Source organism: Chaetodon auriga, chromosome 2 (genome assembly GCF_051107435.1).
Source record: "Chaetodon auriga isolate fChaAug3 chromosome 2, fChaAug3.hap1, whole genome shotgun sequence".
Taxonomy (NCBI): Eukaryota; Metazoa; Chordata; class Actinopteri; order Chaetodontiformes; family Chaetodontidae; genus Chaetodon; species Chaetodon auriga.
In genome coordinates this window covers 21,401,497-21,417,619 of record NC_135075.1, presented here as the reverse complement: position 1 = coordinate 21,417,619, position 16,123 = coordinate 21,401,497, and the positions used below count along the sequence as shown (strand labels likewise).

General features: G+C 42.0%; 2 protein-coding genes across 2 annotated transcripts in view; one reads left to right on the top strand and one right to left on the bottom strand.

The window, feature by feature from the left end:
* The window catches only part of LOC143326745 (guanine nucleotide-binding protein G(s) subunit alpha-like), a 29,223-nt gene extending 21,588 nt beyond the window's left edge, over positions 1–7,635 (bottom strand). The window contains exons 1-3 of the mRNA XM_076740596.1: positions 6,019–7,635; positions 3,937–4,009; positions 98–152 (exon numbers count right to left, since the gene is read on the bottom strand). Coding sequence (XP_076596711.1) covers positions 98–152; positions 3,937–4,009; positions 6,019–6,157 — 267 coding nt within the window. The 5' untranslated portion in view covers positions 6,158–7,635. The remainder of the gene's footprint in view (positions 1–97; positions 153–3,936; positions 4,010–6,018) is intronic.
* A 5,401-nt stretch (positions 7,636–13,036) lies between these two features.
* tubb1 (tubulin, beta 1 class VI) lies at positions 13,037–16,078 on the top strand. Its single transcript, XM_076740582.1, has 4 exons — positions 13,037–13,127; positions 13,942–14,050; positions 14,182–14,292; positions 14,526–16,078. Exons 1-4 carry the CDS (start codon positions 13,071–13,073, stop codon positions 15,668–15,670), a joined length of 1,422 nt encoding a protein of 473 aa, XP_076596697.1. The 5' UTR covers positions 13,037–13,070; the 3' UTR covers positions 15,671–16,078.
* The last annotated feature ends 45 nt before the right edge of the window (positions 16,079–16,123 follow it).

Genomic DNA, 16,123 nt, shown 5'->3' with positions numbered 1-16,123 from the left:
ATCACTGCTCACTATATGGCAGAGAAAAGTGCAACAAACCTCTCAAGAATCCTTCACACTGTATCAGTCAGAAAGGGTGAAGAGATCAATATCTTACCTCTATAGCTTCTTTAATGTTGTTTTTAATATCATGAATTTTCTGCTTTTTCTCCCTGTGAAGAACAAAAAAGGCTTCATGTTATTTATTTAGGCGTTACCAACAGTAAACACAGTCCACTGCTTGGCTTGAATTATAATAAAAACATCAGATGTCCAAAATGTGGCTCTGTGAGGAGCTGGAAAAAACATTTTCCTAACGGTAAAGAGATGTTTTGTTTCTTCTGTTCTAACGCCTGTGGGGTTCGGTGGGAATCTGCTGTGTAACAGAAACCTTGTGCAGGATCTCTTTGTCAGCCTGGAGGTAAATTATATCAGACATCAGTGTCACGGCCGCTCCAGACGCACAGACACCTTCATTTCGCTGACCAGGTGCAACTCCTGAATTTTGCGTACTTGCTGATACCAAATGAGAACAGCAGGATGCGTCTTCATTTTTGCAATGACACTTATTAAAGAGCCAACACAGACGCTCCATTTTTAAGGTCTTTTTCAGTCCAATTTCAACTGCAGCCTCCCATGAGCACAAAGTAGAACCCAAAGTATTCACAGGCACAATGATAGGCTCCATATTTTGTCCGTTTATTGTTGTAAAGACAAACAGGATTTCAGCCTGGCACTCGGTTTATGCAATCTGTGGGCTTCGCTGATAGCAGCAGCAAAGGCCTCACGTCACACAGCTCTTTCACACACACCAGGGCTGACGGTGTGTTCAAGTCTTTCAAAACTCTGACAATTGAAAGTCAAATTTGATACTGAAATTCCCCAAATGAAACAAACCTCAGAGCCGCTTACACAACCGGGTACAGGCACGGTGTGATTTCTTCTGAATGACCCAAGGCGAAATATCTCGGTATATCAGAGCAGTGCTAAGCGTCGTATACCCATGTGTGTTACGTTTGAGTGCACTGTGCGGCATAGTTTGCCGGCATTACAGCAGCAGTGGGTCCCGTCAAGACCCCTGAATCGAGCCTGTGACACTCGTGTGGAGCAGGAGGATCAGGTTAACGGCGTGGACGAATGCGTTCTGTTTTTGAGTGACTCCATCACTGCACGCCGCTGTAATCCAACCTTAACCCCGACTGAGGATGCTCGGGAGGACAACAACAGTTTCAGACCTCAAATGCTATTTTTAGGCCCTGGGGATAATTGTCTCTGTTAGAGAACATTTTTGATTGTCTATCGTCATTGGGTGACACTGGCAAAGTGTAATATCTGAATATTTGTATAGCATCTTTACATTTCTTGCATTGACATGAAAAATATTAACGGGTCCTAATAAGTGATGCGACAGCTTTCATGGTGAAATGCTGTCATGCAAAAGGCCGACGGGAACGTAATTCAGCCTGATTATCAGGATAGAAACTGTATCACAACTCTAATACAACTCTTAAAACCAAGCGAGCATAAAATTTGAAGTGAAAATGTCAAAAACTCAGTCATCCCAGCTTCTCAAATGTGAATTTCTGCTGGTTTTCTTATGTATTTATGATAGTGAACTGAGTATCTTTGGGTTTTGGACTGCTGGCCATCTCGAGATGTCCTGTCAGGCTGCAGGAAACTGATGGACGTTTCACTATTTTCTGACATTTCACAGACCAAAAGATGGAGAAAATAATCAGCAGATTTATCAATAATGAAATCAACTGTTAGCTGTAACTTTATTTTACAACATTTACTGTTATCACAATAAAACAGAGACGCTCTGAGATCACAGAGGACCTTGATTCTCCGGTCTCTGGTGACTGGGATGACGGTTTTTTTTTCTGATTATCAGCGCTGACTCAGCAGTGAAAAGTTCTCAAACTCAGGGGAACTCGTGATCCCACTTTAAAAAAACGCTGCCAAACAAAAAAAAAAAAAAAGCTATAAATGTCATCAATCTGGTTATTTCCTTAAAGGACGGAGATGTTTGAACTTTGTGAGAGCGGCTTCCTCCAGGTGCGGCCGCAGTACGACACAACAAAACAAGAAAAGAAGTGAGATAAACGACCAGACCGGCCTCCTCTCACCTCAGCCACACTGCCCCCCTCGCCCTCCCCATCATCTCCTCCAGTCCCCATCCTCCCAGCGCCTCGCCCTGACTGGCACTGCCCTGCACCAGCAGGGGGAACCCAGCAAGGTGAAACCCTCCCAGCCTGAAGAGAGCTACGAACCCGGAGCTAACGGCGGCCAGGGCTTTGTCGTTACAGCGGAGCGTCTGCGGCTTTGAGGAGCATCTGTTCGACACGACCCAAAAGTAAGCACATGATGATGCTCCTACCCCAAAACCCCTTTCTAGGAAACAGATGATTAAGAATAGAAAAATGTGACTTTTGTTTCCATTGCATCAATTTGGGATCGAGTTTTAGGAAATTCACAAGACGGGCTGAAAGCACCCGGGGCCATGTTTCCATGAAAACCTGAAACAGATAAAGAGCTCTTCCTTTGTCCCACAAACGTTGAGTATTTACTCCAAAACATTGCAAAAATCTGCCCAAAACAGTTGACTTCATTTCCGTCATGAGGCCATATTGGACAGCTTCGCAGTCTGTCCCGTCATGCCAATGGAAACGGCAAAAACAAATATTTGTACACGTGCCAGGCGATCAGTTTCAGCCGATTAAGATCCTTCACATCTCGAATCTCTGAAGGTTTTCCTTCTAATAATCAGCACGATCATTTATCAATGTCTACAAAGTAACAGGAGAAGGTGACTTCTCTCTTCCTTCTGGCTGAGGACAGTCCTCATCTATATCAAAACTGTCCCAGGACACAAAAACACACATTTCAGAACAAGCTAATCATATTCTGCTTTGTCGTATGAACAAGACAAAAGCATCTCCAAACCTGGAAAACATCTTAGAGGGAAATGTAATTTGTACATGTTATTCAATAAATGCATTTTAATTCTCAAGCTACAGGTACTGTGGGATTTTAATACTTTCATATTATGGTTTGTATTCCCTGTCTGTGTTTATTGTTGTTATGTTAAATATTGTCTCGGCTCAGTTTGATGCAACTAAACATTATTTAATCCATTATTAGCAAATTAATCTGCTGATTAGTTCCTCGATTCATCTCTTCATCAGTCCATAAAATGTTTAAAAAAATAGGGAAAAAAAGCTCAACAAAAGTTCATAAAATGTCCAGAATCCAAAGACATTTAATTTACTGTGACATAAACTGAATAAATACAATATAAGCAGTGAAAAAAGAGCAAATCCTCACATTTGAGAAGCTGAAACCAGAGAATATCAGACATTTTTGATTGAGAAATGATCAAGTAAAATCAAAGTAATCAGTTAATTTTCTGTCTGTTGACTCATCGACTAATCGTTTCACTTATAGTATAGTACGTCTCAAACGACAGTTTATAAGCTACGTAACACTGAAATGATACAGTTTGCAGCAACTTCTCCGCTCTTTGTTTTTTAAACAGTCTTGATGTCTTTTAAAAGTCATGCTGTGTCCTGATGTCTGTGTCCTGATGTCTGTCTTCAATAACATCATTTTTTAGGGACAAATTTCCACACTGTTGACAACATAACTCCAAACTAACCAACTAATCTTCCTGTTCCAGCCCAGTGAGTGACCAGTGCTCCCCTCTCCCTGCACGCCATCAGCACATTACTATCATTTGTACCTTGTGAATGCACCAAAGGTCCTCCCCAAAACATCAACACATTATCCAGATATTTAGTCAACAAGTGTCTTCGTATCTGCTCCTGTCAGAATCGCCCATTCCTGCTCATTAGCTTTTCACCTACATTCAGTCAGTAAAACCAGCCGAATGTGCTGTAGGTGTGTGTGATTAACGACCCAGACTTGGCTTTAAGCGTGAAGGAATCCAACACTTACTCTGCGTTGAAGCCATTAACGTGCAATATTCGCATCTGTTTGACTATCGTGCTTTTCCCGGATTCACCGGCCCCTGAAAGCAGAAAGAGGACAGGAAAATAAAGTCAGACAGTGTTCAGTGAGAGAGGTACAAAACTTCTTCCAAAGGCCGCGACGCCGACATCCAGATCCACCTCAAACCAGCGGTCTGCAGCTGGTCACTGGACACTGGATGCAGGGAGGTTTTGGTGGGAGATCAGACGAGTTGAAGACGAACCTGATTTTATCCACAAACGATGTGAACTTCAAGGTTTTGTTTCTCTGCACTGCCTCAATACTGAGGTCCATATTCACAGAGGGCCCCTCCGTCTGCGACGCCTCTACTCGTCATTCCTACACGGCCGTCAGCAGCAAAACTCGGGCCGAGCAAAATGGTGAGACCTCAAAGCAGCCAATCAAAGAGCCAGGTGAGGCTGAAATCATCAAGCCGCTTCTTATCAGTGGTGGAAAGCCGACAAGTAGATTCACTCAAGCACTTAAAGTGTAATTTTGAGCTACCTGGACTCGACTATTACCAGTTTAAACTACTTCACATACTTCTACTGCACATTTCAGAGGCAAGTGTTCTACATTTTACTTCACTACATTAATTTGGCAGCTAGCTCTGTTTCAGATGAAGACTTGACATGATAAGCTTGTAAAAACAAAGCATGGTGAAAGATTAAAGCAGCAGGTCCCAACATTTTTAGCTTGTGATCCCATATATATTAAAAAAAACTAAAAGAGGGTCTAGTTCAGTGTCCACTGTCACGTTTCAGGTGTCTGAGTTTTTCGCAGCTCTGAAAAAATTAATAATACTCGTGCATCGTTGCAGATAATACGTCTGTAATTAGATGGGAAGTTAAATGCTGGACTTTTACTTGGAGTATTTCTTGGTATTTGTACTGAAGTAAAGGCTCTATGACGTGAGGAGCACTCTCGGCATCGGCAATGAGGACCGGAGGACTCGGTCTTACTGGTGGACGAGATCAGCTCAGAATGTTACCTAAATAATAATAACTGTTAGACTCTGACGAATTCTTTTAAGAACCAATAAAAAGGTCATTCAATGGGGAAAGGAGGAAGTGACCATGAGAGAAGAAGAAGTCAGACTATAACATCTCTTAACCTGGACACAAGGAGCTGGGCTACAGGCCTGCTATTTAGAGCCAAAGTGTAAGTTTACAAATCTAGGATCAATTTCAGATTAGAGTGAATGGGACAGTCATTCAGGGGAAGCTAGTAATCCTAATAGTAATCCTAATTTGCTCTCCGTACACCAAGAGGCTTAGCGGGATACTAGCCCTGGCCCTGAGGTTCAGACTGTATCATGACATGGAGGCCTCGATGATAACGCCAGAAATAGCTTCATCGAATTAAAAATAGTGGAGATCTTTTTTTTTTTCAAATTTTTGTCAGTGATTCAAGAATATCCATTTCCAGGGTGGCTGGCGTGGGGAGGATGATGCAAAGGTGAGTGTGCAGTCTGAAAAACGGCATCAAACATGGAGTTCTGTGGGCCTTAATAAGTCAAGGTGAAGGTATGCCGGATCCACACAAGCCCAGCACATCACAAACTGGGCCTGTGCGCCGTCCCCGTGCGTCTCGCGTGGAGAAAAGACACAGCTGTGCAAAACGCCTATTGGTGGCCTCCCGGCCGCTGCACACTGCCCTCACACACAAACGCTGTCTGTCTGTCCGTCCGCCGTCTCTCACATGTTCTGCAATCATGCTCCATAATAACCCGTGAATGCAGGAGACAGGCCTGCCTTTCAACTGTCCAGTGTCGAGACGGCGTAAACCCAGAGGTGTGTGGTGACATCACGCCATTGCATCATTTGTTGATGCTTCACTGTTAAAGGCTGCAGAACATTTTGGGGCACAACCTGAAACAATAGCCATTATGTTTGCACAAATAGGTGAAAATACACATGTATGGTTTTTGTGGGTCCAACATTTCAGCTCAAAATGGACCGTGAGGCCTAAACTGAGCACACACACTCTCACACTCTCACACACACACACACACACATATATATTAATGATAAATCTCACAAAACCTACCCAACAGTAGTAGCCGGTGAGTGGCCCGGTATATCTGTTTGTCTTTTTGGAGCTGCTTCTCTATCTTTTTGTTGGCTTCCCTCTGTGCCTTCTCCTCATTTCGTTGGTCTTCGGTCTTACTATTGCCAAGACAGCCCATCTTCCCAAAAACCCAGTGATAGGTTCAGGGGGGAGGCAGGGTGGGTGGCTGGTTGGGTGGGTGGGTGTAGGGAGGGAGGGAGGAGGAGGGAGGGTGTTGATCAGAAGAAAAATCAATCAATCCTAAATTCCTAGACAGGCCCCACAGAGGAACACCTGGCTCAAAATGGGTGACATTTATGTTGCCAGATGCAGATGAAAGCGACGTGAAACCTGTCAGGTAGTAGACGGTGGCCTCCACCAGGCTTTGGCACGGTATGTGTGGATGGATGTGGCTATTTACTGGCGATTTATCAACAAGAGATCACTCAGAAAAAAAGGGAGCAGAGCACCGATGCCGCCCTCTCAGACGCTTGATTCTTGTGTTTTTCACTGTAAATCCGCAATGAAGTCATCAACATTGATGTGAGGGTGAATGTGAAATTTCCAGCCTTGCAATGGACACGAATGAACGTCGGCGGTCCTGTTTCCGTGAAGGCGTCTCAAATTCAAGCGCTGGCTTTTCTGATGGATATATTTTCACGCTGCTGTGTTTAATTTTCTTAGCAAACGTCTCCTCCGGAGCCCATCTTCGGCAGACACCTCACACTGCCATTCAATTCATTTCCACTCACAACCAAAGCCCTATTTCTCCTCGACCCTTTCTTCCCCCCTTTAAATATATCTCTTAGGTTATAATTTAAGGGACTGTCTGCAATCCGTTCTCCACCTAACCAAAGCACATCAGAGGGCGGGTGAAAAAAAAAATTAAAAAATAAATATTTCCTCTTAAAATGACGGCATGTGAATCATCGGGCTACACCGGGGCTTCTTTCTCTATCACAACCGACTCCGTCACATTATACACCGTTTTCTGGACGCCGTCGTCGCTGATGTTCGCAACCTTATCGATGATATCCCGTTTTTAAGCCGATGTCAGAATGATTTCCTCTCCCCGTCAACAGATGCTGGTGCCTGCTTTTTCGGAGGGTTTGACCAGACCCAAAAAAGGCCCCTTGTCCGTCCTTTTTCTCTCTGTAACGTTAATTTGTGTTTCTCCTCACATCGGGAAGCCTCTCCGTGCGAGCAAAGGCGGTTTTTGGCTGCTGGGTGTCCTTGAATGTAACGCAAAATCCAGGTGATATTGGTGGAAATCCTCCGTTATTTCCCCCTTTGGCGCAGGTACAGCCCGCTGTCAAGTCTCTCAGCTTTTTGTATTCCCTTTGAATCCGTATGGTAGATTATGGTTACATGTGCATGATACATGAACATACCGCGGTGTTTTCAATCACTGATCCAGCGGCGAGACATTTATTTTTACCGCCGAGAGGCCGCGTCTGCCCCGATGAACCGGTCGGGGAGATGAGAATCGCTTCTTCGCAGCGTTACTCTGAATTATTTTTGCCCCCTTTTTTCTCTGAGAATTGTACATTGAGATAGATAGCGTTGAAGAGGTGGGGTGGGGCAAACGGCTCTCACGGAACCCTGGGAACGAAGAACGGCGGTCAAGCTTCTCGTGACGAGAAAGTCAACTTCCGGTTGGAGCTTTCACAATAATGCCCTCGCGGAAGGCATACATGATTTGAGTGTGTTGGAAAAAAAAAACCAAATTTCTCATACAATGGTTAGAACTATCAAGCCTGCTTTCTATGACAAAAGTCTCTTTTTTCTGGAAACGATGAGGAATTAATTCATGGAGTTCGTTACAGTGAAGGAAGAATCAGTCAGGTTTGTTGACAAATAGGTTTTCATACACAAAGGCTTTTCTTTGGTATCTTGGTGCATGGCAATAACCACTGTGAGAGAAAAAGTCAAGAATCATGAGTGTGAAACAAACAAATTTTCGGTAAAACTATGCATCAGAGATGAAGGCTGCAAATAAAGATTATTTTCATTATCGATTGTTCTATCAATTATTTTCCTGATTAACCGATTAGTTGTTTGGTCTATAAAAATATCAAAAACAAACTGTGAAAAATCACAATTTCCCAGAGCCAAAATGTGATGTATTCAAATTACAAACTGATTCTTTTGTCTAACTGACTGCCCCAAACCATCACTGACAATCTAAATGACAAAGAAAAGCAGCAAATTTTGACATTTAAGAAGCTGAAACCAGCAAATGTTTAACATTTTTGCTTGAAAAATGACTGAAATGATTAATTGATTGTCAGAAATGTTTCTCACAATGTATGGATGTAATGTGCAAAGATTTTACTAAGGAATGTGCAAATGTTCACAGTACAAAATACAAAAAACATGCGCAATGTGCAGAGATAACTCTGAAAGTAGGAGAAGTACCCAACTCTTTTGTTCAGTAGAACTATAACACAGTGTAAAACTCCCTCATAAGTTGAAGCCCTGCTTTCAAAATTCTACTGTTTTATGAAATGAGAAAGGTTCTGTAACAAGACTGTTTTCTTTTTGTTCAACTTTTCTCAAATCTTTGCTTTGGTGAAAGTGTAATAACTTAGATACCAATAATGTTGCAGGGGCCTCAACAACGTTTCATCATGTGTTTTTAATGTCAAATCTCATTCTGAAAAGTAACGTATAACTACAGCTGTCAAATAAATGCAGTGGAGTAAACTGCAGTGAGGCTGAAGTTAAAATAGCATAAAATTAAAATATTCATTTACTACAACTACAATAACTATAAATAGAAAAAGTACTAAAATAAATTACTGGTATAATTGTAAACATTATAATCAAATTCATGTGATTATGATGTTTTGTGAGCAGCCTACTCCTTTGGCACCATGTAAATAAAGACTACATTTTGGCATGGAACTGTAGTTACAAATAAAAATTATTCAGTTTCTTTGTCATTGTTTCCAATAACGTCCCTGTCGTGCTAACTACTAATGTGAAATACATGCCAAATATACTGTGCATATTCATAGCTAAAGGCAAAATCAATTAATAGACCACAAACAATAAATCCACAATCAAAAGTTCTTTGCACTCATCTGTTCTTAGCTACGGCAATTGTTATACTTTTAGTTTGAAGTTAAGATCAAGATACTTCCGGTTTCCTCCTTGCCGTCGCTTGACGCTTCTGGAATGAAGCAGGGTTGGATCACATGATTGCCCGGAGCGTCAAGAAGCAGAGGTACAGAAGGGGAGAGGCGCCCTCTTTGAAGCAAAATGAATATCAACCTATCCACCCAAAAGGTATCAATCAGTAACACTGAAAACATGTAATTACGTTATTAAAAAAAATATCCATTCTCATAAGTAAAAACAGTAAATTCCATCACATAGTCCTGCATTGAGTAGCAGTAATGCAGTACCAGCCTGATGATGGTAAAAAGTGAAGGAGAGGCCGACTTTGCTCACCAACCCTCGTCCGTCAAGTTGTTCCATGCAGGGCATGAGGGCCTGGCAGAGGTGGAACAAAGTCATTGTTGCACGTCAAGTCTTGGCCTTTATGGCCAGTGTCAAGTCCCAAGTCCGAATCCTCAACTTTGTGTTTCAAGTCCCAATGTCATGATGCAGAATGATCTGTTTTTAACAGAACAGCAGTATGTATGTCCACTGTAAATCAAGGCTTTTTATTTTCCTTTGTATTTATTTTGAATAACTTTGAGAACATTTGGAAACACAATGATCACAGTGGGTTTTGGTGTGTTATTTCTCCAACTAAGGTTTGAGTTTCAAAAGCTTTTTGTCAAATCCAGATCTGGTTTGACTCCCCTCACTGAATCAGTTTGCCTCCAGCTCTCAACTTTTGCTTCAAAAGTTAGAAATAACTAAACCTCAGATTTTAGATGTTTTTTTTTTGTTGTTGTTGGATGTGAATGTGGAAGAACTGTGATAACCTTCTGTAGAACCCAGATCGAGTCAGGACTGACACATTTTTAGCTTGTCACACATCTGACTGGCCGACAAGGACCTGCAGTGCCTAAGTGTTGATTCATACACTCTGGTTGGGCCAAACAAGAAGTAATTTGACCTCAGTTTGAGATTTTGTCATTTTGGCAAACAAAAATACAAGTTTTCATACATATAACATGTTGTACTTCCAACAACATCTTCAGCAGGATCATGACAAACCTTGAAGTCTCCGCTCCACTAATCTCTGTCGTTAAATCACATTTAATTAGGTTTGAATGATCGGAGAGTTTCCTCGTCCTCATGGCCAGACTGTCATTCCAGTCAGCCGCAGCATTATTTCATTGATCAATCCACTTTGAGAAACATTGAGAACACAGTCCAGATGTCCTGCCAGCTTCTAATGGGGATCTGAATTTCTCTCTCATGCATGCAAACACTGTGCATCACATATCTTACACCCACAGACAAACAGACACACACGCGCACACACGCACACACACACCCCCCTCACCACATACGTCAAAAGGCAGGGGAAAGAAGCTCAGGGCAAAACACATAAAGGTCATCAATGACAACTAAATGCTACTGTGGCTCCTAATGAACCTCGACAGACAACCGAGGAAGTAAAAGAAGTCATGATTTCAATCTTAGAATAAGTTAAAGACCACATTCAGATCTGACCCCCTCTTGTGTCTCTCTGGTGTTTCTACTTAAACCAGGAAGTTAATCTGTGCTATCTGGTAAATACCCCAAATTGTTTCACTGGCATCCAGTGGTGGAAAGTAGGTACATTTACTCAAGTACTGTACTTAAGTACAATTTTGTGGTACTTTATGGTGCTGTACTTGAATATTTCCATTTAATACTACTGTCTTTACCTCTACTCCTCTAAAATTCAGAGGAAAATATTGGACTTTTTTACTTCACTACATTGATATTGACAGATGTAAACACTTATCAAATGTATCGTATGTAAGTTTATTAAATAAATGTGTTGTTAGATATCAAACCTGTGGTGACTTCTTACAAAACATCTGTGTCTACTTATGACTCTTTCTCATCTTTCAGTTCCACAATAGAGACATTTCCTCAAAAACTACACTTTATATTTCTTTTTAATTAGTGTTCGTTCCTACAAAACTAATCAAATTTATCGTCTGATTTATCATGTGAGTCTAGGTCGGGAACAGCTGGACTGAACTAGCTGATGTATATAAATTAGTTAAAAGCTTTAATAGTGAAATGCTGCTTATGCATTGATGCATCTGTATTAATGAGTACTTCTACTTTTGCTGCTCAAAGTACATTTTGCTGATGATACTGTTGTTTTAATTAAGCGGGATTTTAAATGCAGTATTTTTCCATGGTACTGGTATTTATACGTAAGTAACCTTTGTGCATTTTCCCAGAGAGGTCGGTGGTGGAAAATACACACATTAACCACAGCAACGACAGACAATAGTTAAGTATATGTGTCATCTGTGTGTGTGTGTGTGTGAGTAACAGAGATTTCACGATGCTTTATCTTTATCATCGTCATCCTGTGCTTTAAGAGTGTTCTAATACTTAGTCATGTACAGTAATACACTGTCTGGTTTAAACTGGTGACTGTGTGAACTTCATATGACATTAAATAGTTTACATTATACACACACACATACATACGCACACACGCGCGCACACACACACACACACACACACACACACACACACACACACACACACAGAGAGAGACAAGGAAAATGTAAAACACACACTAGCTGGTTCACAAAACATGTATATTCATTCAGTTTGTGGATCAAAGTCAACTCACCTTTTTCAGTATTAGTCAGCCTTTATGAATTTGGCCTCTCTGCTGTCAGTGTGGGACGACCTGGAGCTGATGGAGGAAACCCGGGCAGACATTTGGAGAACATGTGGAACAGTTAGCTGCAGTCATTCTGCCAAATTATCTGTCAAAATTTCATTCAAAAACAAATTTGTAAGGATGTAAACACAACAGTGCTGCTTAAACGTTTGTCCTAATCGTCAGTTTTCTAATTATATATTTTTATTATTTAACAATCTGAGCCACATGCTGCAATATTAAGTTCTTATCAGTCTCTTTTTATTCACATGCTGGATTTCAAAGACTTCAGAGAAAAAGTGTCTGAGTTCCTGATAAATCTTGATGTGAGAAGACGCTAAAATGTACTAATTAAATCAGCTTTCTCCAGCGATGACTGGTTTTGCCCGTGACAGACCTCTAGATGGCAGCATCTCTCATACATAATCTCACAACTGCTGCACATTTCACTCCATTATTACTACACCTACGCTGACTGGGAGCTGAAAATGGAAAACTGTTGCTTTTGAAACAAATACTTCTGCAGTTTTTGCTTGCTGTCAGCCAGGGGAAGACTGTGTTTGGTATTTGCGTGTATTTGTGTGTGTGTGTGTATCATGTAAACATAAAATGTAGTTAACCAAATGGGTGTTATCAGAAATTAGCCAGAGAAACACTACTTTCATTCATCCTCTTCCTTCCTGTTTTTTGTCGGTGGTACTGCTCATAGATGTGTTTCAGCCACGTGAAGCCAACATAATAATGTTTCCTCACGCATCATTGCACCAACTGATAATTCATTGAATTATGACATATTAACATAGAGATGTTGTTAAGTTCTTTGCAGAGTTTTGACATAGTAGTAATTACCATAGGCCTTTTCAGTTATTAACAGAGCCTTTTCAATGCATAATTTCGTTGATTATTTACATGTAATACAGTGTACAAAGAAAATTAAACATACAGGTATATAATAAAACATAAGGCGGCATATTGAAAAGTGTAACAGACCTCATATTGGAAGACAGAACAGGCCTACCAACCAAGAGTGTAACAGTACAGCAAACTCCCTCTTGTAAAAGTTCATTTACACTTATTCAATTCTTCTTCTTATTAGGGTTTTTGTAGTGTATTGGGGCCCCTCACTTAATATAAACTGGAGTGACTTCCTGACATCACTGATGACATCATCTGTGGTGCTGTATAAAAGGCCGAAGAGGGTTGAAACCTATCAGAGACTCCCAGCTGCTCTGTGTACTGTAGCCTGATCATCATGCGTGAAATTGTACATCTGCAAATTGGACAATGTGGCAACCAGATCGGCTCAAAGGTAACAAAATAAAATCTTAATTCCACTGTTAAAGGTGTAATGTGTAGTAGCCTCTGTCTGGACTTTAATGGCCCACATCCAAACTATGCTGTTTTGAGACTCTTAAGGGCACATTGGTGTATTCATTATCGTGTTTAGCTGTGACAAAATTAGGAAGTGAAATCAATTACGTGAATAATATTTTACTGTATTTAAACGATGATGCGCATTTTGACCTGCACTGTTTCTTTGCGTGGTGCCACCAGCAGTTGTGAGTGACACAGGGTGTTCCCTGTCAAGCATTCAGGGGGAAGATAAGGGCCAAAGCAAGACTGGCAGGGGTGGGACATTTTTATCATGGCTAACACCAAACAAGAGAGAGGAACTACAAGATAGTACAGCTAAAGTGACACGTTATGCTTCTTAAAACTGGAGAATGTGGCGGCCTAAAAATCAAGCAGTTGTTGTTCTGTTGAGTATCTTTATCATCTTATCAAGAAGCAGGGATTCTTAGTCCAAGATCATGAGCTGCCACCTGACCGCTTTTGTGTTTCAATAAGCAGGGATGAGTTTAATATCTGGGAGAGAGTCATAGATTTGGCGTTCATACACTGACTAATACACACAGTGAAAACAATTATACTTTTGCCCAAATCTCCACAGATGTGTAAACAATGTGTAATCATATAAAGATAACTGTCAGATGAAAAAATCAATATTTTGGAGAATTCTTTCATCTCTTAAAGTTTTGGCTACAACGGACGTCTTTTAGCAAACTCCTGGAGCTCTGTCAGTATCACAGTGATGATTTCCTTCTTTGCTTTTGTGTGTCTAGTTTTGGGAAGTGATCAGTGAAGAACATGGGCTCAATACAGCAGGTATCTACGAGGGAGATAGCGACCTCCAGCTGGAGAGGGTCAACGTCTACTTCAACGAGGCACACGGTAACAGAGAGGTTACTGTACATAGACTGTTGTTTTTAAATATTACTGCTCTTAAACATTGACGCCAAGTGAGGGCATGTTTAGGTTCAGGATGCCAGTGTCTGGCTAATACATCTCCATTCTGTTTGCAGGTGGTAAATATGTCCCGAGGGCCCTGCTTGTTGACCTGGAGCCTGGTACCATGGACAGTGTAAGAGGGAGCCGCATCGGGGCCCTTTTCAGGCCGGACAACTTCATCCATGGTGAGGCAAATTACAAATCAGCCATGCTGGGGAACACCTGCTCAGAATATTCTGCTTTTATGTGATGCTATTAAAATATTTATTGGCAGCATAGAATTGTGGCGTAGAACAGTTTGCCATCTATAACAAAGTGGCACAATTTTTGTGTTATATGTTTTCAATACTGCCATACTAATTCTATTTACAAGTGATAGAATTAGATTAACCTTGGCTCTTTAATTTTGTTGTTGCAGGGAACTCAGGAGCTGGGAATAACTGGGCGAAAGGCCACTACACCGAGGGAGCGGAGCTGGTGGAGCAGGTGATTGACAGGGTGAGGAACGAGAGTGAAAGTTGTGATTGTCTGCAGGGCTTCCAGCTGGTTCACTCACTGGGGGGAGGCACCGGCTCCGGTATGGGAACCCTCCTCATCAACAAGATCCGAGAGGAGTACCCCGACCGCATCTTGAACAGCTTCAGCATCATGCCCTCCCCAAAAGTCTCTGACACGGTGGTCGAGCCCTACAACGCCACCCTGTCGGTCCACCAGCTCCTGGAGAACACAGATGAGACCTTCTGCATCGACAACGAGGCCCTGTACGACATCTGTTTCCGCACGCTGAAGCTGACCACGCCGACTTACGGGGACCTCAACCACTTGGTCTGCATGACCATGAGCGGGGTCACCACCTCTCTGAGATTCCCCGGACAGCTCAACGCAGACCTGAGGAAGCTGGCTGTCAACATGGTGCCTTTCCCTCGCCTCCACTTCTTCATGCCAGGCTTTGCACCCCTGACGGCCCGTGGCAGCCAGCAGTACCGAGCCCTAACCGTGCCTGAGCTTACCCAACAGATGTTTGACGCTCGCAACATGATGACGGCATGCGACCCAAGGCGGGGGCGCTACCTCACGGTTGCTGGCATGTTCCGTGGCCGGATGTCTACCAAAGAGGTGGACGAACAGATGCTTGCAGTGCAGCAGAAAAACAGCAACCACTTTGTGGACTGGATCCCGCATAACGTCAAGGTTTCCGTGTGTGACATCCCACCCCGAGGCCTCAAAATGGCCTCCACCTTCATCGGCAATAACACAGCCATTCAGGAGATATTTCGCCGTGTGGGCGAGCAGTTCTCCCTGATGTTCAGACGCAAGGCTTTCCTCCACTGGTACACAGGGGAAGGTATGGATGAAATGGAGTTCACTGAGGCAGAGAGCAACCTCAACGACCTGGTGTCTGAGTACCAGCAGTACCAAGATGCCACGGCTGATCTGGGTTGGGAGGCAGAGGATGAAGAAGAGGAGGAACCCTCAGAGCAAGTGACGACAAAAGTTCAGTCTCAGGTGGAAGTTAAACTGGAAACCGTGACGGAAACAAGCAAAGACACTGTAGATGAGTAGATGATATAGGGCATACGGTGTGGTGTGTGGGTTTAACACTTTGCAAAGATGCTGAAAACATATGTTGGAACTCTTATTTTGTAGTTTAATTTATGCCTATGGTTGATTTAGATAGCCTGCACTTGATAAAAGGTGCTGTGATATTTAAACAATAGTGCTTATTGTCTTTTATGTGTTCTTCAAATGATTCGTAAGCTTGTATATTTAAGAATTAGAGTTTTTCTTTTTATACTAAATATTTGAAAATCATGGGAATTTTGCATGTACATATGAAAAGTTTTCTTATGCCAGCTCTATATAATCTATAAAAATGAAAATGTGATGTTAACACTGTTTGTGAAATATATTTTTTAAGACCCACAGCAAATGTCGGATGGAGTCTTTTGTCTCTAAGTTATGATGGTAATTAAAAACAATAAAACCAGAGAGCCTTAGAGTCATTACAACATTAAA

Excerpts from the sequence above, each read along its gene's own strand:
- tubb1 (XM_076740582.1), top strand. The coding sequence starts at position 13,071 with ATGCGTGAAATTGTACATCTGCAAATTGGACAATGTGGCAACCAGATC. Across the intron at positions 13,128-13,941 it reads GCAACCAGATCGGCTCAAAG|TTTTGGGAAGTGATCAGTGA; the intron begins GTAACAAAATAA and ends TTGTGTGTCTAG. Across the intron at positions 14,293-14,525 it reads GCCGGACAACTTCATCCATG|GGAACTCAGGAGCTGGGAAT; the intron begins GTGAGGCAAATT and ends TTGTTGTTGCAG.